General features: G+C 35.5%; 1 protein-coding gene across 1 annotated transcript in view; it reads left to right on the forward strand.

The window, feature by feature from the left end:
• The window catches only part of RPGR (retinitis pigmentosa GTPase regulator), a 47,549-nt gene extending 42,116 nt beyond the window's left edge, over positions 1-5,433 (forward strand). Inside the window, exons 13-15 of the mRNA XM_032197470.1 lie at positions 34-99; positions 1,179-2,858; positions 5,407-5,433. Of these exons, the coding sequence (XP_032053361.1) occupies positions 34-99; positions 1,179-2,858; positions 5,407-5,433 (1,773 nt within the window). The remainder of the gene's footprint in view (positions 1-33; positions 100-1,178; positions 2,859-5,406) is intronic.
• The last annotated feature ends 17,208 nt before the right edge of the window (positions 5,434-22,641 follow it).

The following is a 22,641-nucleotide window of genomic DNA, read 5'->3' on the forward strand; positions in this document are numbered from 1 at the left end:
GTTATATTCATTCTGAGATCTCATTCTTTGCAGACACATGTGATGAAATTGAATTCCGGTGACCAGTCCTTAAAATTATCGCCAATCCAAAAACAAAAGGTACTGTAACTAATTATATATTTATATTCATACTCATGTTTAAAATATTTTTATATAAAATATGTTTAAAATATTTTATATAAAATATTTTTAATCCTTGTATTATCCAAGTATGTCATTGTTTTTTTCTGAGTTTTAACAAAAGCTAGACAAATTTTATAGGTCTTTTTTTGCTAATATTAGGAATATCCAAGACGTAAAATTATAAAAAGCTAGCTGAAGTCAGGGAGGATTTGTGCAGGCACATAGAACTTGCATGTCCAGAGCAGTTTGAGAGTGTATAGCACTCTCCCAGTCTAAGGAGCAAGAGGATATCATAAACACTTTGTAATTTATTCCGGTAACATACATGTCTTCTGTTGATACCAGAATGGTTTAACTGACTTTCGGGACACGAAATAAGTAAAGATTTTATTTACAAAAAACAAGCAAACAAACAAAACACATTGTTGAATATATTTAAAGGACCAATAATACTGGTCTTAATTATAAAATTAAAATATCTTGAAATTATTACTCTGCTCTACTTCTAAAACAATAACAGTGTTTTGTCATTTTGGTATATTTCATTATTTTTCTACATATCATTCTACATTTAAAAAAAGATTTTGCAGAATTTGTTAAATAAGAGTAGACTTCAAAGCAGAAAGACAAAAGATTTTCAAACTTAATAGAAAAAACATAACAATGAATCAGAAGATTTCCCAAGGGGACAGGTGGAAAAAGGTGTATAAGAAGCGTTATTCTTTCCTTCTGTTCACACTACCACTCTCACAACTTGCTGTTACTCTAGCTTATGGGATGTGATAGTGGCTGAACAGTTAGTTTTGCATTCACGTTGAGTGCTTGGACAGTGAAAAACAGTACATTTGACATCAACAGGATGTTATATTCTTCTAATATATATACATCTAAATTAATTTCATTTGAAATACTCCACCTTTTATGTTACCTTTTGTTCCCATCACACAAATTGTTTCTTTTCTTGTTCAGATGTCTCTGTAGTCTTTCTTTTGCTGTCATTTGTCCTTAATGTTTTCCTTCTTTCTTTTTAATTTTCTGCTTCTCATGTGGAATAGAAGAACAATAAAAATGTGAAACTTAAAAAAGATGGTAAGGGTGGGCTGAAAACTATTGATTCTGATTTCATGCAGAAAGGTCCAGAATTAGACTCTGGTTCTTTACAAAAGCAGTCTTCACTTTCAGAGTCACCAAGAAAACATGCAGATTTAGAAAAAAGTGCCTTTGTAAGGAAGCCTGTGGCCAAAAAAATTAGAACGAAAGGTAAATCTGAGCATGCACAAAGTGTTAGTACCTCGAAAAGTGGTGTTCAACAAACCAAGGACAAAAGTATATTAGTGAAAAGGGAAAAAGAATATTCAGAAAATCCTGAAATTGCCAGAGAGGAAGTAACACATAGTTTTCCCACTGAAAAACAAATTCTGACTGAAAAAGCAAATTATTCAGATAAAACGTCAAAAGTTGTTAGATCTAAGCAATCCCTTAAAATAGATGTACTTCCATCTGCATCCAGTAATCAGCTCCAGACTGGTTTAATTGCAGAAAAATCCAATCTTTTTGAAAGTCAAGGAAGTCAAGAAGCAGTAGAAAGTGGAAACAAAATAAAGAATGCTGATGAAAAATCTAATAAATGTGAAAGAATCAGTGTCATAGGGAAAGAAAATAATGTAGAGGGGAGGGAGTTTAAAAAAAAGGATCAGATTTTGAAACAAAGAGCAGTAACTATGTCATCATCTTCAAGTGAAGAAAATTGTAATGACCTTACAAAATACATACTTAAAAGTAGGGAAAAAGGAGGGGACCATTATGAAGGCAGAGAGATCCAGAAAGCAATGAAAACAGTAGAAAATGTAAAAGATTCAGACTTAGAAAAAGAAGTTAGTGAAATTGAAGAGATGCAAGCTACAAACAACATGAAAGACTATGTAGAAGACACTGATATAAAAAGCCTAAATGAAGAAGAGACAAACTCAGAAGCTAAATCTAATGAAGAGAGACAGTTAGAAATCGAGAATGATGAGGAATCTAATCAAGAACAGGAAAGTGAAGAGAGTGGAAAGGGTAAAAGTGAAAAAGAAAATGGATATCAACTGAATGAAACAGTTGATAGTGAAGTTGAACTAGTGGAGGAAGAAGAAGAGACTGAGGTAGAGAAAGGTAGAGACGAGGTTTCAGCAGAAAGAGATGAAGATAAAGAGGAAAGAGATAATGAGGAAGAAGATGAAAGAGATGAATCACAGGTTGAAAGAGACACTGAGAATGAGAATGCAGAAGTTGAAGAAAATCATCCAGAAGATAGCACAGACCAAGGAGATGAGAAAGGCAGGTTGATAGAGGAAGAAGAAATATTAAGTGAGGGAGAAAAACAGAATATTGAGGAGGAGGAGGAGGAGGATGCAAAAGACAAACAAACTGAAAAAGAAAAGGAGGAACAGCGTGAAAGTGAGGAAGGTGATGAGAGTGAGGAAGGAGAAGAAGATAGAGACAGGGAGGAACAAAAGGAGATAGAGGCAGAACAGGAAGGAGAAGATGAAAATGAAGAAAAAGAAAGGGAGAATGAAGGAGATGAGGGTGAAGAGGGGGAGTTAGAAGAAGGATTGTCAGGGAGAGAAGAGGAAGAGAGAGATGAAGAAGAACAAGAAGAGGAAGATAAGAGGGCTAAGGAGGTGGGGGATGTTGGAGTGGAAGAGGAAGAAGATGGGGAGGATGAAATGGAAGAGCAAAGAGAAGAGGAGGAGGCAGGGGAAGAAGCAGAGGTAGAAACAGAAGGGAAGGAGGGAGAAGAAGATGAAAACAAGGAAGAAGAGGAGGGGGGAAATGAAGAGGAAGGGGAAGAAGAAGAGGGAGAAGGAGAAGAAGGAGAAAGGGGAGTGGAAGAAGAGGGAGAGGAAATTGAGGAGGAAGAGGGAGAGGAAGTTGAGGAGGAAGAGGGAGAGGAAGTTGAGGAGGAGGAGGGAGAGGGAGCTGAGGAGGAAGAGAGAGAGGGAGGTGAGGAGGAAGAGGGAGAGGGAGATGAGGAGGAAGAGGGAGAGAGAGAGGAGGAAGAGGCAGGGGAAGAGGGAGAAGAAAAAGAAGAGGAAAAGGAGGAAGAGGAAGGGGAAGAGGAAGAAGAAAAAGGAGAGGAAAAGGAGGAAGACGAAGGAGAAGAGGGAGAAGAGGAAGAAGAAGGGGAAGAGAAGGAAGAAGAAGGGGAAGAGGGAGAGGAGGAAGAAGAATTGGAAGGAGAAGATGAAGGGGATGAGGGACAGGAGGAAGAAGAGGAAAATGAGGAAGAAGAAGGGGAGGAAGAAGAAAAGGGGAAAGGTAAAATAAAAATTGTTAATAATAAGCTTCCACAAAAGAAAAGCCAAACCAGGAAACCAGGGAAGACAGAGAGTTCTGCTGTACCAAACAGCTCTAAACAAAAAATTAAGTCCAAACAGTGTGTAGCAAATGGTTTGCATAATTCAGAACAATTTTGGAACAATGTGCTGCCTCATTATTTAACTCTAAAGTAGTATGGACTACTGGATATGCATTTTAAGCCTACTCAGGAAGATCTGGAACTGTGGTATACTGATTTTAAAATGTAGCCAAAACTTTTTATTATACATATACTGAAGTGCCTATTTCTTGAAAAGGACTGAAGGAAATGTTTAGATTCGGGAAGCTCTTATGAGATAAGTCATTTGCAGAGTCATCTTAATCATATATGACAGTTGCTGAGGAAGGAAAGTGTGTATGCCTCAGATTATAACTTCATGCTGATAACATGAATTACACATTTTAATAGTGTAATCTTTGCCTTTGAATCAGATTTTTTGAAGTAATACATGAATTTTAGTTGCAGCTTACTTGTTAATGTGCCTTATATGAAAAAGAGTGTCAGTAAATCATAAAAGAAACACATCTTAAAATGTTATTTTACCATATTAATTCTCACTACTTTTCTTCTGTTTATATAAAATGTTTGTTTGAGTATTCAACATAAATTAAAGAAAGAACAATTTGCCAAATCTGCATGGATCAGTATATGAGAGGGAAATGGAAAGGCAAACTGGGGTAAATGGTGGCCTAGGCTTTTCCAAAGGCCTTAAGGTTGACTTCTTATTTTTGTGTGCACAATTATGTGCAAAAAGACAAACAAGAGCCTCAGAATTAGGCCTATATTGCAGTATAGTCAGAATACATTTGCTTAGTGATAATTTTTGACTCTCACGTTAGGTAATTTGACAGAAAAGATGAAAAAGATTCAATAGCTGCCTACAAAAGTCTAAACTACATTAGTCATCTAACTCTTAAGGTTCCCAAGGAGGGGAATGTATTTGTTGCAGTGTGAAGTATATATGTATGTTTTCAGGATCAGAGCTTAAGCTTCTTCTCGTTGGAGGAGATTTGTGTTTACCCTTCCTAAATATCATGTCAGTGATCTCCAGAAAGAAGATACTGTAGTAAACCAAGAAACTAGATGGAGTAGTAGCAAAAGTGGTGTGAAAGTCTAAACTATTTTTGTAAATTACAAAGTATGCTAATATTTCTAAGGCTTCCTTAAAATGCACAAAAAGATCTTGAAAATTATTTTTGTGATTTTGAAATGCTGTGCTAATAGTGGTTGAACCAGCAAAAGAAGGGAAATGAACTCTCGTCATTCAGCATTATTAGTTATTACTATGATAATAGGTGGTCTGAGGAAATTTTGTAAACAGATCTCAGTATTGACGTTTCCTGGAAGAATTATTATTTAAAACTTATTTAAAATGAGTGCAGGAGAAGAAAGAAGCCAAAATGAGTAAACATCACTCAATAAAAATGTTAATGGGTGATTATATTGAGATTATGAATCATTTTTAATGTTGTTTTGTAAGATAACTGACATTAAACAATCTTTGACACAGTGTCTCCTGAATTTATTTTCTCTAAAGACTGTGGTAGATTAATGATTTGCCAGTAGCTTCTAGTTCAGTTCAACCTTTCCTACTTCAATCACCCCTTTCATGTACCATGTTTGAAGGTAAGATCGATTTCAGTAACATGCTGCATGCAATAACTATAGCAAGAATACTTACTCCTGTGACTGTATTTTGTCCCCGTGAAATTACTTTCAACCTTTGGAACTTTCTGGAATATGTTATGCTGACATGAGTATGTGTAAGTCTTTGGAAAAGGGTAAGTATCCTGATATTGTGATAGACTGGAATATTTTAACAGTTAAATGCACTTCCTAAGAAGGCAGCTTACTCTAGTAATGGAGTGCTGTGAAAATACGTATGTTTGAAACTAACTAAACTGTGTTATTTTATTTCTTAGGAAAGATTAGGATGTTACTGTGACTAAACTTAATACTATACTATTAATATTAACTATTAATATTATAGTAATAAGTATTTTTATAGACCTAAAACCATGTTTATTGACCATGGGCATCTTGGATACGATGCCTACTTGTTTGCGATTCTGAAATTCAGTCTTGGAAGAATGCTGTATGCTAAGAAAATTCTGTTATTTTTTATGAATAATATTTGAGAGAGAGAAAAAAAACAAACACAACAACACGAGAGCACTTTGAAACAAGTGATTTCGGGTTCCACATGGGAATAAATCCTCATTTACTGTTTGGGTGTAGTTTATAATCTAGATCCTTAGGTAAGTGGAGACCATTTGTTGTTGCTCTCTTTACACATGCTGGTAGTATAAGTCTTCCCAATGTTTCCTTGGAGTGTAAAAGAAGCCAAGTTGTGGGCATCTCCTCGTCTTTATTCTGTCTGGATAAAAATTTTTTGAAATGAGAACTGATTTTATATTGCTTTGTGGATCATTCCTGTGGTAGGGGAAAAGCAGAGCATTGCTGCATCTCTTCTGATGGTTTTCCACTTAACAGTTACATAAATTGTACACTATGCCAATGTTTGGGGGGACTTTGGAACTCCATCAGCATAACTAGAGTGGAATTTTGTTTTATTTGACTCATGCAGATTTATAAAGCTTGGTAGTTGTGGTTTTATGGAAATTCAGCACGTCCTTGGTATTTACTATAGAAAAAAAGATTTATGTGCAGTACTTAAACAACATGGCAGAAGTACTCTCAAACTAGTTTCTAGTGGAGAAAAAATCCTGAAATAGAGAGAGAAAACAACAGACATAACTGCCCAGACCAAAGGTTTATCTAGCCCGATGTCTTATTTCTGCCAGAGGCAACCTGTGAATGCCTGGCAAAAAAATAAATAAAAGTATGTAACAATACTTTTCCTGTATAACCACTCAGCCTTCAATAATCTTTGCTTCAGAAGTTGTATCTGTTGTATATAATAGCCTTTTTTTTCCTTCATTAATTTCTTACACTAACTTTTTGAACCCATGGAAGCATTTTGTGTCTGGTCCATGTTTTGGCAAACAATTCTTAGATTACCTTAAATGTTGTATGAAGAAGTAACTCTTCTCTTTGTCTTGAATCTGTCGTGATACTTTCATTTGATGTCTCTGTATTAGAGAAGAGCATTAATTTTCTCATGATTTATTTCCTCATAGTTGTTACAGGGAAAAAGTGTTCAACTCTGTGGTTGAAACCAAGATGAGATCAAAGTGGTTTATTGATATGTTAATAATAGTTAACCAGCAATCAATGAACTGCACATCCAAGATCAATAGCAGTAACACAGCAGGTACCAACAATACTAGACCTCCATAACATGTTAATAAGCAGATGCAAATTTCTGAGCAGCCTTTTGCTGCTGATTTCAGAAACTCAAATCCCCACATACACCTTCAAGAGCACGTTCACAGAATTGCACATAAATACAGGTCTCCTCACACCAGGCACAAGTTACAAGCACATGCCTGATTTTCAGGGGGACGGGCAAATCAGCTATTGCCAAACACCTCCTGTTAGAGATCAGCATGTTTGAGATTTATCAGTACCCAAGCTGCTTCCTTCAATCTGCTAATCCCCATGCTGGTGAGAAAGCACCCCGTAACAACCCATACACACGAGGTGTGAGTCTGCTTCTATACTGTAGCCTGTCCAGCAGCTGGCGTGCAGGCATCTGGCAGAGAGGCTGTTCTCTCAGGCCTTGAGGAAGGTCCTGGTGCTGGTGAGGGAGCCCATAGTAGTATCACAACCAGTTTTGTTCACTCTTCTATTCCCACTTCCCTCCCCTAATGTCACAAATTGGTGCTTTTATACTTCTTTTCAAGCCGACTCTGACTTTCTTTGGGTTTTCAAGTCTCTTTGTTACCGTGTAATCCACCCAATGCTTATTTTAAACATATTTTGACATTGTCAATTTTCTCTTTGTCAATTTGAGGGCAAATGAATGCTCAAGGTTTTGGTATTCACCTTCCATGCACTTATATCTGTCAACATTGAATTTTGTCACCCATTCACTTTATACAATGAACCCCCTCTGCAAATCTTCACCATGAGCTTTTGTCTTTACTCTCCAGAAAAACAGCAAGCCCTGTGATATCATGGTTCACTTCTTCCCAAATTATTTCTGAATAAGTTATACCATAAATTTTCCCTCATGCTTGCAAAATTTCAGCATTTAGATTTTGTCATGTTATACCTGAAAATATCAAACTATTCAAATAATTGTTCTCTTTGTGTAATTTGTACTGAAAAACAAAATTGTCTTTCTCCAAACTACAGAAAATACCTGGTTTGGATTAACTATGTTTTGTTCTGGTGTCTTATCTGGGTAGGTACATCCTTATTCTTCAGTATGGGGCCATTAGGAAAAGGACGTTTAGCTTTTGTTTCCATTGCTTTTACATTTTCCCCCAAGCTTTTCTTAGCTAAAAGGTAACTTTTAGCTTATTTTCTCCATAAAGGAATGATACTTTATTGATCTTACTTCTCGGAACAGCAAACTGAATTTGCAGTGTGAATGTAGTCATTTGACAAATGCATGGCTGAGATACCCTTTCTGGTACAAATAAATAAAAAAAAATTAAAGGGCAAAGCATATTTTTATATTTTTAATGCAATCTGACCTTTTTTTTAGGACATATAGACTAGATTTATGAACTGTGAACTTTTGTGTATGTCTTTAATTTTAAAATTAGTTTTATGGGAAGCCAAATCAAGTTCAGAAATAACAGGATCTTCAGACAAAAGAATGTTGTCAGATCTGTAGCCTGTAATAGACTACATGGTATCTGATACACAAGGGCAAATTCTCAACTCATTTCTAGGTATGCAATTCAGATAAATGGTGATGTTTAGTCCTGTAGCATTCTACGAGCAACCGAGTTAATGTTTTTTTTTTGCACCAATGGCAAACCTATAGTTCTGTCCTCAGTTAAGTTCTGAGCATGTTCTTGACCTGAAGTCACTCATTAAGTCATAATATTTTACACTTATCATATTTTACACTTTTTCATATGTTTTAATGCAGAGAAGAGAGGTTTGCTTATGCATAGTGAAAGATTTTCGTGAGATATCTTTGGCGTCAAAAAATTGCACTGCTGAGAGTTACTGAGGCTTTACTTTTCTATTGCAAAAAGACAAAGCAAGTACACTTTTCTTCCTCTGGGTGATGGGTAGGTTACAGGGCAGCCTGATGGAATGTCCCAGGTTTAATTTTCTGGGTCTGGAGCTTTGTAATTTGTAATAAGTAGTCCTCCTTTCACACAGAATTGTATTAGTGGTTTGTGTGAAATGTAAAGTATTTGTGGTTACATATTGAGAGTGAGCTAAACAAAGGTAGCTGTAACTAGAATTATGTATTAAACAAAGCCTTCATCTGCATTTATACCTGAGGAGATGTAGATCACTCTAGTGTTGAAGAGTAATGTTTCCCTCTTCCTCTATACCAGTGATGTTACAAGAGACTGCTGGGACATTCATCTGGAAACTCAGCAATCATCATCATCTTAATACGAGTTTGGGGCTGTGAGCCGCCCTGGCAGAGGCTGGATTTTCTTAAAAGGAAGTTTAAAATAATTACTTTCATTTTATCCAGTGTTTAGCCAAGTCGCAAAATGCCTCTCGTTATTAGAAACGCAGCAGCAGAACTACTGCAAAATGGACACTTACTGTCATTTCCAAGAAAAAACAGAACAATGTAAACATTTTTCTATAAGAATTTCAAAAAAATGCAGAAAATGCATCCATCCATTCCCAACATACTTTTGACAGACCCTTTGTCTGTTAACATTAAGAATTCATTTTTTTTTTTTTTTTACGCAGCATAATATCTTTCAAAGACACACCAAATTTCTGAGATAATATATTCTGATTTGAAGCTGCTCATATTTCATCTGTTTTGCTTAAGTACCTAGGATTTGTTTTGGTATGCTTTTTTCAAGTGATTAAAGATTAAAGGGTATTTATGTAAAATGGTGTATAAGAAATTATATTTGACGTAAATCGTCTTCAACTTGTTTTGTGATTCTTCATAAAACACGCTACTTCTGCAGAGTTGGTTGGGTTTTTTTGCTTGTTTATTTTTCTTTTCACCTTTGAAACTGATATTAGTTATTTGTTCTCCAAAGAAAGCAGACTTTTTGGAGAAGATACTGTTTTGTATATGAAAGCTGTAATGCATCTGAGCTATTTCACATGTTGACTTATCTTGGGAAATGAATAATAAAAATTTATTCTGACTTGCTGGAGAAAGTATCTTTTAGGTAATTCTGTTTAAATCATTTTTGTAGTTAATAGATTAAGTCAAAATCTAAAGCAAACCTGAAAGTACAAATGCTGCCTTTTTTAGAAAGTAGTTTTACATTAAGGTTTCGAGCATTGTTAAGGAGTTGTTTATACTCAAACAAAAATTCAGAGAGGTATCTTTCTTCAGTTACTCCTACAATAACAAGCCGGCAAGCCACAGACTAATTACATCCCAGCCAGCTGAAATAATCTATAAGGTACTGGCAGCAACAAAGGGCTGTCTAGTACTGTGTACTGAACATCACTGTACTGTTTCTGAGTGATATCTGAAGTCCTGAAAATGCAATCAGATTTATTTTTAATGCAAAGTATGTATACTGCCAGCCTGCAACAAAAGTGGACAGATCTGTGGAAACTTACAGGCCCTCTTGTTTGATTTCTGGTAAACAAACTATTTTGTTTAGTAAAGTGCAGTCAGAGATGACTTAGGAACACAACAACGAAAAATGAGTCTGTTCAGTTTCTATCTACGTTGTTTACAGCTATTCACTATTTTACTCAAGGTTTCTCAAGTGACACCGTCCTGTTAGAGGATGCAATTGTAGTGTCACAAATACTATTGTAGTAATTTGTCGTCACATATTCATAGTAGTCATTGTATTACTGTGTGGGCATCGAATACTTTGAAACATTTTCTTCCATCATATTAACAAAAAAACACAGCTATCATTAGAGTTCAGTTTTTGCTTGACATGTAGGAACAGAAACTCATGCCTTACATAAAAATTACTTTCATTTGCTTGACTGTCTGCACAGTGTGCAGGAAATTACGAGTTCAGCATTACATTAATATTCCAGGACACTTGCATGACACAAGTCTTCCCTGTTAAGGGACTGTTAAAAGTATCAGATAATCTGTGTCAAATGCTCTTGACATAGAATTATCCAAGTACCAAACAAATAAAACCTCGTAGGATTCCAGATTTTAATTTTTAGACAAGGTATGGTGATGGGCTTTGCGGTTTACTGAAAATTCTTCTGCGTGTATTCAGCTGAGCTCCCCTGTTTGTCTTCATGAAAATATACAAGGAAAGCCTGCTTTGGCTTTTTGACTGCCTCACTGCTTGTAAGTGAAAGAATAAGCTTTTAAATCTCTCATTTGAGTACTCTCATTTGAATACTTCTATCTTTAATCTGTACAGCTTTTTCTTTAATAATCATTGAAGTGGAAAATACTTCTCTAAGGGTTAGAATAGCTGAGCTAATAGCTTTTCTATATTAATAGCTACAAAATGAAAGTCCAGTTCAAATTCCTAATGACATGGCTAGCCCTATATGGGTTTTAAGATATTAAGCTTTCACTGTAACCCCTAAATAACTGTGAGGTATGTATCTTAGCCTTATGAAGAATTTTGTAAGAAAGTATTTCCAGTCACTTCACATTCTATATCTTGACATCCTTGCAAGATCAATATCAACAAAATGTTATGTGCCTACCCATCCATATATTTCTAACCCACAAAGGGTAAACAGAATTATTTTTATTGTCTTCTTCATCTATATGTAAATCAATGGTTAACATTGTTACTTTATATGCCTTGTTAGTAAAATATTAGCATAGTGTATTTTCCCAGCATAGACAATTCAGGAGTGACATTGACAAGCATTAGTGTTTCGGAGATCTTCAGAAGTTGTAATTCCTATACCTCTTCCTCCTCAATCCTGCATCAAAAAAGAAGGATCGGTCTGTAGAAGTGTATTTTGTCATTGTTCTTACCAGTGCTTTACAAAGTGAGCATTAACTCCCATATGACAGCATTATGTGCTGTGGCCCATAGATCAACCTCTATAGAGCTCATACTCGTCTTCCATGAGTCTTCTTCACAGTGAAACTCCTATTAGGGGTGTATTTAGTTCAGTTGTTGTACTATGTAAGAGACCCACAGGATACTTTGGGGCATCTAAAGGCTAGACAGGTAAGGGGGGGAATCTGTTCCTTCCATGATTAAAAACTCTTGATAAGCAATTGCAAATTTGTGGCTGCTTGGCAGAAGGTAGCCAAAGAAGCCTGTAGCTAACTACCTCATTCTCAGCTGTCTTTATAATAAACTCCTCTGTGGATTATGAGCAGTTTCCTAGACAAATAGAAATATCTATTCTGTAGACCAGAACTTCCCAGAATTTCTTAGTGGTACACATAGGAATTACAGATTTCTTTTTGTTGGTGAGTTTTCACAAGATTTTAAAAAGATTTGAGAAGATCCAGATATATTTTGTCAGTGGTTCTGAGATTTTCTTCCCTAGAAACATAAATTGATGGTGGCAAACCAAAAATATTTTGACTTCTTGAGGAGACTTGGAAAGATACCATAAGACTTCCCCTTCTGAAATGTTCAATATGGACAGCCAGGCTGCTAGAGCTCAGATTCTGTAAATTATGTGAAACAGTGAAGGCAATATTGAGAAACTTGGTTCCCAGCTGTCGTTTGAGCAAGGTTTACCATGGGACATGTCTTCAAACTTCACTGTGATTGTTTTTTGGCTAGAGCATGACAAGAGGTCTGACAGCATTATGGAAAAGGTTGTTTCGTAGGGCTGACAACTTTTTTGGCCTTGAAGAAACTGAAATCTCAGGCTTAAATGAAAGCCATTTCAAGTACTTTCCATGTATATTCTTTGCTGCTATTGACTTTCTGTGTGTGTCCTTGACCAAGTCATCTTTTCAGTGTCTCAACTTTAGATTTAAAACTCTTGAAGCTATTTTTACAGCTTTATCTTTCTATGACCAGGGAACATAAAGTGAAACAAGAAGATAAACCTTCTAAAGCATGATGATGGAGAATAGTGCAGTGTTTATGCTAGGATGTATATTTGCTTTAAATAGTACTGTCAAACTATTCAGGTATTTTTAATGGCCTGACGTTTCATCTTTTAAAGAAAAAAGGATGTCTGTAGTATGGCATGCTCATCTGTTGTTCACTTACATTGGTCAAAACTCTCCAAAACATGCCTGTAAATGAGCATGCAAAAGTGACAGTAAGTAAACTATGCTATCAAGAGTTATCATTGAAAATGGGTTACTTTAGAAGTTGAGAAGATGAGGTGACAGCCAGGGACACCTCTGCCAAGCTGCAAGTATAGTCGGTGGGAATGTGGTCTGGCTGGGAGGCCGTTCAGTTTAACAGTAGGTATAAACACCAAGTTAGCTTTTCTTAGTTACCTCTGGTGGATATGCTGCTTGTCATTAGACACATTATCTGTGCATAAGAAATGGTCTTGGAAGAAAATATGCTTTGCACTGTTATATTATGTTCTGAATATTTAGATGAGGGAGAAAGCAGGAGTGAGTAGATGGAAAGCTGGAGATGAAGTGTGAATAAAGGTGAGGCCAGAAGTACAGGTGATTTTTGAGATTGCATTATGTAATTGAACAAGTGAGGATTGGAAGAAGAGCTTTTTCAAATCAGTTTGGCTTTGGGAACTAATTTTGATGTGAATATGTCATGGCCCTTCAGAACTCAAATCCTAACTACTTTTATTAACTACACTAGACAGAATGTCAGCATTTTTGTTGTTGATTGCTTGAATAATATCCCCATGTCAGCACAGCTAGAGATACTTATATGTGTTTATAAACTGGGATAAATGGTTTTGTTGGTTCAAAGCTGGACAAAACTTTTCTTTTACATTTAGCTATCTTTACCTTATGCTCCATTTAGTAGAGGAATGTTGCATAGTGCATACATGTGCTATTAATCATAAATTTTCTCCAGTTTGCAGTGACTAAATGGAGTCTCTTCCATAGACCATTAATATGCTTAATATCTCTGAAAACTGTCTTAATTGTAAAGAAATCAAAAATAGAAAATTATTTTTTCACAGATGTCCATTCTGAGTAATTCCATGTCAACCTTACAGTCCTCTGGAAGATTGTGTGTCAGAATTTTATCTAGTGGAATTATTTTTACATTTTTTTGCAAATCTTGTGCATGCATTATCTCTAAACACTTCTGTATTTAATATTGCAGTGTCCTATAGTGGTACATTGAAGCCTACAGGTAAAGTATACCAATGATACATAACACCACTTCCAAAGGAGTTAAGATGAAAACATTTTCAGTTTTTATTTGAAATACTTTTATTTCAAATACTTTATTTGAGTACAGTTTTTTATTTGATATACTGATATCTAAGAAACAACCTTTTTCATCTCCTAGAGAGGTGAAAGAGTTATTTGCTTTTGCTTTCCATCATAGATGTCTGAACATATTATAGAAGAATCAAGTGCATAAAGAGTTTGTCATGTTTATTTTCCTAATCAAATTTCTCACTAAAACAAACAAACAAAAAAATCAAGGACATTTCAAAAAACGTTCACACCCTTCCAGAAACCTGCTGTCATTTTCCTTATCCTTGTTCCAAATGCCAGCAGACAGGATTTTTGCAGTTATTGTTAGTGTTCTTTCGATGACTTTCCACTGTGCAGAGCCCCAGGGAAACCACAGTGGGATCTCCACATGGAATCTTTTTGCACAGCTCCTGGGAAACTTCCCAATAGCACACAAGGTCACAGGACCAGATGGCAATGTAGAAATAGTATGTCTAAACAGGATGGAGTGTGTCAGCAGTGCTGTTCAGTCTACACGCTGTGTGAAAAGATATCTCACCCAAATACTTTGCACTTAATTTTCTTTTGTTAGAGTTGAAATTTCCTTTTTTTTAATTTTATTTTTATTTTTTTCCTGGCATATGTAGCTGGCGGTATAACATACTACTGGGATGCTTTTGGTTTCCAGGTGCTCCCTGTAGCATCAGCATGTGGTCTTTGCTGATAGCCCACTTTCACAGCCGTTCACAGAATGTAGCACGTTCTCCACAGGTATTAGATGCTGAAGGGGAAGCTGATGCAGAAGCATGCAGCTCATGAACTTTTTGCCCTTACATATGGTAACAGGAAATTTGTTCCATGCATCACGAAAGTTCTGGCTGAGTTAAACACTTTCTTCAGGTGAAAGGATCTGTGAAAATATTAACCCTTGCTTTTCAACATAGGCAGAATTATTCTGATGAAAAAGAAGTCTTTTCCCCATTTTGAAAAAGTAAGTCATGCAGTGGCAAAGCAGTTGATATTGCATATCAAAATGTAAGACTTTGTGGTGTAAACATGAGCTAAGTCAACTGTGCTCACAGATAAGAGACATAATATTTCTTTTCTGAAGGCACAGATCTGAGGGCACAGTTATATTTCTGAGAGTCCTTGTTTGAGAGTGAACCTTGAATAAGGACTCCTGTCTGATTTTATCTACCTTAGAACATTTTCTTTTGCATTTTCTTGTTCTTAGTCAAGTAGTGGTGTGTATGATGAATTGGTGTATGGTTAGCAGCACAATAGTATCATGCAGCATGCATTTCAAAATTCTTTTTTGGCCATCTTGTCAAAGGAACAAAACTCATCTGGAGATGAGGAGACAGATGAAGAAGATGAAGAAGAGGAAGAAGTGGAAGAAGTGGAAGAAATAGAAGAAGAGGAGAAGGAAGATGAGGATGAAGACGAGGATGAAGAGGAAGAGGAGGAGGAAGAGGAGAAAGAAAAAGGAGAAGCAAAAGAAGAAGGAGAAGCAGTAGGAGAAGGAGAAGAAACAGACAAAGAGGCAATGGAGGAAAAATCCAAAAAAAAGAAACATCATAGTAAAACACCCGAGGGAGAGAAAAGCAGTAATACCACAGTGGAAACTGCAGAGGTAAAATCTTTTACTCCTTTTAAATTATTGTCTGTGAAATAATTTGTTTCTTTAACTTGCATTTATTTTAATATAGCTATCTTAGAAATGTGAAGTTGTTTGGGGTGGTCTTAGTAGAGGGAAGAATACATAGGTAGGTGTTTATAGTTAAACATTTTATTTTTTAGCAAGTTTGAAAGTAGAAATTTCATTGTTTTGTCTCTCTATAGACAGAAGAGACTACTCAGAAAGAGACCATCATTGAGCAGGGTAAGAGTACAATTCCTAAGAACTGGACCATTGTATAAATTCTAAATAAAATATAAAACATTTCAAAAGATAAAATAATCTCTATTATAAAAATACTGAACAATACAGTTGCTGTCAATGGTTGGTTAAGACGTTCTTGAGAGAAAATGAAGTTTGAGAGGCAAAAAATATTACTAATTGTTAATGAGTTGCAAGAAAAAAACAAAAAACAAGAAACAAAAAAACCACAATGCTTTTCCCAGTTACGTTTTGGATGGAGTCCACAAAAAAAGACTTTCTCTTAAAAGGATTGATTTACTGAAAAAGAGCAGTTCTAGTTGTGAAATATTGGTAACTGGATTATTTCTCAAGCAACTTTAGGTGCCATGTTTCTTCATGTCAGTGGACTAGCTCGTCAGAAGTCTTTTGTAATCCCACCCACCAATGCCATTTCCTCATTATGTTTGTGCATAAACAGATTATTTTCGGTGGAACGTGGTAATTTCTGAACACCGTTCAAAGAGGCTGAAGATCTGAGTCTAGATGTTGCTTGTAGTTTTGAGGATAAGTTGAGCAGGCTGATAACAGATATTCCTTTAGAAAGCAGGGGAGCATGAATTTGGCTCCCCTATATGCAAGACAACTCAAAAAAGCTTCTTTCTCTAGAATTTTAGAAATTCTAGAATAATCTGCAATTGTTCTTTTGTAAGAAAAAATAATGGTGATATAAAAAAAGATAACTCCCTTTAATAATGAAGAAGCCATGCCATTTATCTTCAATATTATAACTGGAACAGCTTTCGTGGAATGGATGCTTACATATTTTCCATCATTCAGTGAGCTGGAAGTTTTGGTATTAAGTTCTAAATTTGTATCATTCATGCAGAGAGTATAGGAAAATTGAAACATGGGAATATCAACTCAGTTGGAAACCTTTTCCTTCACCAGAAGATTCTATGGAATAAAGATTAATGCTGAACAATAACTCTTGCCCTAAAAGTCAGCTTTTCCAAATTGGAATATATTTTCAAAATCTGTGTACAAGACATTGTGTTATGTCCACAATAGGAAACTATGAGTGTCCAAGTCAAAACATTTTATATCATCTTACTGCCATGTTTATTCTTTTCTGGAAAATCAAGCATTTGGAGAATAATACACGGGCCTTAATATGGAGAAATGAAAAAAATAAAAAACATTCTTGTCAGGCTGGGCATCAAGTTGAATTGAATACTCTGATTGCTTAAGATACACATTTTAGTTAGTGACTTTTACTTCATATATAATTTGAATAAGAGGTCTTTTTGATCCGAACTTGCAAGAATTGGAAGGAAGTTAATATAAAGGTTTATATTATTGTAGAGAAAGAAAGCACTGGCAATCATACTGTGAATGATTCTTCAGAGAACACTGAGGACCAAATAGCTGAAGGAATAGCTGGGAGAAAGAAGGTATGCAGCCTAATTTTTCCTTCTAATTTTAGTAGTGACCAAGAAGTCAGTGGTCAGTTGCAGAGATGAAGCAAATGCCCACATTTACCTGAACTGCAAAACCAGTTACACGGCTGAGCCACCCGTTGTTTCTGTTTAAATTTTGATTTTATTTTGTGATACCTGTGTGTGTTGCTTGCTGTGGAAGTGTTTGTTACTATGCTCTGACCATGGATCAAAATTAAATATTTTGTCATCTTCATATTGGAAGCTTGTGTATTAAGCATGTATATCAACATTTTTCTGACAGAGATTGTAAGACATGCAGGTTGGTGTGTATTTTATACTTCTACTCCCTGCCCTTAAAATTATAGAGGGTCTTATAACCTTAGATGTGCCACATGCTTCCTGGCTCTTTGACTCCAAAATGTTGATGACAGGTACAGTTAGGGAAAGAACAGAAAATGCTCATACTGAAAGCTGAGAGTGATGATAACATTAGTGGAACTGCACTGCAGAATGATGGGATACTACTGCCTATGGACGTATCCAGACGTTACAGCAGTGTCATAATTCACTGTAGACTAGATCACAGAATCATAGGATTATTCAGGTTTTAGAAAAGACCTCTAAGATCATCCAGCCCAACCTTTAACCTAGGACAAAAAGTCCACCACTAAACCATGCTACCAAGTTCTTCATCGACACGTTTCTTGAAGACCCCCAGGGATGGTTACTCAACCACTTCCCTGAGCAGCCTGTTCCAGTGCTGTACAACCCATTCAGTAAAGAAATGTCTACTAATATCCAATGTAAACCTCCCTTGGTGCAACCTGAGGCCATTTCCCCTCATCTGATCATTTAGTGCTTGGGAGATAATATATAGACTTAGGTAGATAGAGAAGATAGATAATGCCTGTAGCTTAATGTAATTTAATAGCTACTATTATGGAAAAAGGCCAGATATTTAGTATTTTTTGTTAGGATTTTTTCATGTGGTAGCCCATTGTCTTCTCATGTTCTTAATGTGTCTCAAAGTATTACAAGCTGCTCTTACCATTGGATTTTTTTTCCTTGTCCATTTGTAACATTGCCTTTATTTGAACATTAAAAACAGGAAACTAGAAGGTAAACTGAGATAGTGGGAACTAATGTATCTAAACTCTATTATGAGTGATCAAACTAGACTTGGAAGTAATGCAAAAGTCTTACAGGGGAAGGAAAAAAGTTGTTAATTCTTCAGTAGTAAATGAAAGTATAATGAAAGTCAAATGTGAAATATAGTCAAATAAAATAAATAAAGCTCAAATAAAGTCAAATGAAAGTCAAACGAAGTATACAACTCTATTGCCAAAGCAGATTTTATTAGGGTTGCGTGGTAGGAGTAAATGTGCACCTTGCATGTGGACAACGGACACCTCTCTCATGAAATCCAAATTATTACACCCATCACCCACAAACCTTCAGTTGAGTTGTGTGCATGTCCAGCACATATCTATGCTGTAACTGTCGCTCATTTGTGACTTGACTGGACTCAGGTGTAAGCCAGGGCCTCACGAAGGTTTTGCCATTAGGAGGAGGAGAGAGAATGATAAGTCCCCATTTGCAAGGAGGAATGAATAAATAGCCAACACACAAACACACACACCAATTGTTAAAGATTTAGCTAAGATGGAATACATTTAGGGATAGCAGAATTCCACACTAACTTGAGTGTACCCTTTCAACTCACAAAAATATCTTCCAAGATTTCCTCCTAAAATGGAAATGTTAGTAAGGAAAAATACAGCATTGTACCTGGGAAGAGACACCGACTCAGACTACAGACTGAAGGGAACAAGACAACAGTCTTTTAAAAGTAATCACCCAAATCTCCAGCGCTCCTTCTTGCCGTCTGTATGTTTGTGCTGTCTTCTGGTTTTACACCAGCTTATGTGAGGGAGAAAAAATGTAAGGTTAAAAATAAAACTAAGTTGTATTTCATAATAGGGAATGTAAATGGAACAGTCACAAAACTGGAACTTACATCGTGAATAACACAAAACATAAGTAGCTATTTTAAGTATTGTGTTGTTGCAGTAAAAACAACTGTTTTGCGAAGCTATAAAAAGTTAAGAGGCAGTTTTATGACTTTAACTCCTGTTAGGCTAAAAATATTGCAATATATTTCCTTTATTAAATTTTATTTCCTTTATTTTTTATATATTTTCTATGTATATGTAATATACAGATGCAATATATTTCCTTTATTAAAAAATGTCTTCTGTTGATACATTTGCTCTGATGAAGCTTATAATGGGCAATTCTCTAAGGCATATACCCAGTGGTAAATTTTGCAATAAGAAATAGCAAGTGAATGAAAATAAGAAAGACATTGCTATAATTAGTTTGCAAGTAAGCCACATAACTACACTTTTGATGTTTCAAAGAACTTCTCTGCTATTCCCAGAGTTATTTCTGTTGCCCTTAAAGAATAACTGTGTGATGCTTGACCCTCTCATAGGCAGAAATCCTCTGGTACAAAAAAGAGATTATTTAATGAATTACAATTTATTATTAAAAAAAAAGTTTTGTATGTAACTGATGGTTAGTTTAATTTGATTTCTTCTACAAGCAAGTATATAAGTCAGTCTGCAAATTGTTATACTTTGTTTTAATTAGCCTAGTGTGAGTGTTTTTTAACAGTGAATGGCTATTATGTATTAGTAAGAGTTAGCAAGAACAGAAGAAAAGATGTTCTATTAAAATAAATCATAGTATTTCTGTCAGTAGGAATGAGGAAAAGCCCATTATCACCTGATTGTGTACAGCACACCCATAAAAGACAGGTTGTTACTCACATCAGGTTTCAGTGAGGTGAAAGCTAAGGAGTTGATTCTTATGAAACATTAGCTAAATAATTTTTCTACCATGTTTCCTCCTGAAAGCAGCAGTTCAGCTAGTTGATCTTGTATCTGTTTCCAACATGCACTGATTTATGATATATATATATGTATATATATGTGTATGTTGAGGTATACTCTACATGGAACTTCTTACATGTTTAGGACCCAAAGGCTTCTGCAGAGACTGGCTGCTGTGTTTCCTGTTGAACAAAGTCCTTAAGCACCAGTTAACTTCCAGCATGTGTGTAGTCTCATTGACATAAAAAGATATTGTTATTAACTTTAATGGGACACATGGTTATAATGAAGCATATTAAGCATTAACTGCTTTGGGGCTTTGCTGATCTGAGCCTTTATTTCTGGCTCTTTTCTCAGACTTGTTTGAAAGAAGTACAAATAATTTTGCACCACTTGCATTATTATGTACAAACTGTATAATGTGCAATTTGGCAAAATTAAATCATTTTAACTTCTTTTATTAATTTCTGCTACTTTAACACATTTCAAATGGTGCAGCGGGGTGTTTTTCATTAGCATTTTTTAAATAGTCATATTGTTTTGAAAAAAAAAGAAAAAGATTTATTTCACCAAGGATAAATTTGTGACCTAAATTGACCCTGTTATATTCAAAAGGCATTTTTATTTATTTATTTATTTTTATACTCCAGTTTTCCCTGTTTAAGCGAAAGCCACTGACAAGCCAGAAGAACGTATGTAACAGAAAGGAGGATTTATCTGGAAAGCCATTCCAGAGTGAACAAGAAAAAGAAAAGGAAGATTTATCTGGTGAAGACAGTAAAGATGAAAATCAGAACCATACATTGGAGAATTCCAAGGAAACTGTGACTAACCAGGATAGAAGGATGAAATCTGCTACTTGTATATTACTCTAACACTGTTATAATATGTAAGAATGTGACAGTCTTAAAGCACATAATACAATTTATACTTGAAAACAGTTATGAGTTGCTGAAGCTGTTGATGGTTGCTTTGATTGATCTGATTGTTGTGATTTTAAACATGCAGACCATTTTCTTGGTATTTATTGGTAATTTTAATAGTTGCAGTTGATATGTCTATCAGAATCTTGCTGGAGTTCTGTGGCCTTAACTGTTAGTGTTGTAAAACAAAATATATTTTTTTACGTGAAAAGTTGAATACAGGCATTTCATGGTTTTTGCTAAATAACTTTATTCTGTTTCAGTCTACAGATCACCACTTTCAGTTTGATGCTCCTGCAAAACTATAAATATTTGATGTTAAGATATTATTTGACTTAACAAACTGGGTGAGAATATTGAAGTTCACATTTTAAAGATGTACTCACTTGGTACAAAAGACAGTACACACTTACATGTGCCTCTTTCTGTTTAGACTTAGAAAAATAGCAATAAACACCCTGTGTATATAACATGTAGGCCCTCGTTGAGGAAATTACTTAACTGTGTGCCTCATTTCATAAATGGCAGCAGTTCCATTGAAAACGGTACCTCTAACAATGACATAAATATGTAAGTCAGAATCCTGCCAAACTGGGAGTTGCACAAACTTCTCATCTCTGAGAGATGCTGAATGCCTTCACTCCTGCTGAAAAAAACGTAAGGTGACGGGACTCTCTCCTCACAGAATAAAAGGTGGACATCCTTACTGTAGTTTCAGTTGGATCCTAATGCTATAGTCTTTGAACATCCATACTTTAGTCAGTCTCCAGCGAAGCTTTTCTTACAGAAGAATGCAATAGTAGTTATTATGGAATACCTCGATATTACAAGCAGATTGCTGTGGGCTATATATTCACACTTTTTGCAGGCAACCTGGCTTTTCTTCAGATGGTGATTAGAAAGAATGAGTAATGAATCCCGTTACTGGCATGGATGAGCAGAATCTTTGTTGTTTTAATTAGTCCAAGAAGCAAAAGTGACAAACCCACTATTCTAATTACCAGCATTCCCTCTAAATGAAATCTGATTTCTGAACATTTAATCTAGATAAATAGGAAGTATAACCCTTACTCTGATGAATCTGCTTGTCCCTTACTCAGATATGCATAGTTTTTATGAATATACACAAGCCATAGGATAAATTATAAAATAAAGAATTAATGCTAAACTGAGTACTTGTCATAATACTTTGCAAGGGACAGGTGATCTCTTTAGAAAACCTAGGAATACTGGATGTTTGGGTCATGCGTTGCCAGAGTTACGCAAGATCTTTTTGTTTTGAACTGTTACTTTCCTTTGGGCTATACTTGAGTTCTGCAATGAAATGTACATGAGATTTTTATTTTTTTCCCAGTGTGCATTATATTTACACATTTTCTTGTTTTCCAAAATGTACATGTCATTTCTGCTCTGCTTGGATAGTATTGGGAACAGTGAAGTGGGAAAGGAGGGATAGACCAATAGTGCCCCCAGTAATTTAAATGAGCTTTAGTTATTTTTAAGGGGAGAAATTCAGTCACAGAAATTATTACCATAAGGACAAATACTTCTCTTAAATGTGAACTATTTAAGAGGAAAATAGTACGTTGGAGTGGTAAGTATCCTTGAACTTAATGCTACCAAAGTTTATGCAATGGAGTCTAAGCTGATGTTCACCAAAGCTGGTTTCAGGAACTTGTATATTTATCTGGACCATACCAGATGGTC

This window comes from Aythya fuligula, chromosome 1 (assembly GCF_009819795.1).
Source record: "Aythya fuligula isolate bAytFul2 chromosome 1, bAytFul2.pri, whole genome shotgun sequence".
Classification (NCBI taxonomy): domain Eukaryota; kingdom Metazoa; phylum Chordata; class Aves; order Anseriformes; family Anatidae; genus Aythya; species Aythya fuligula.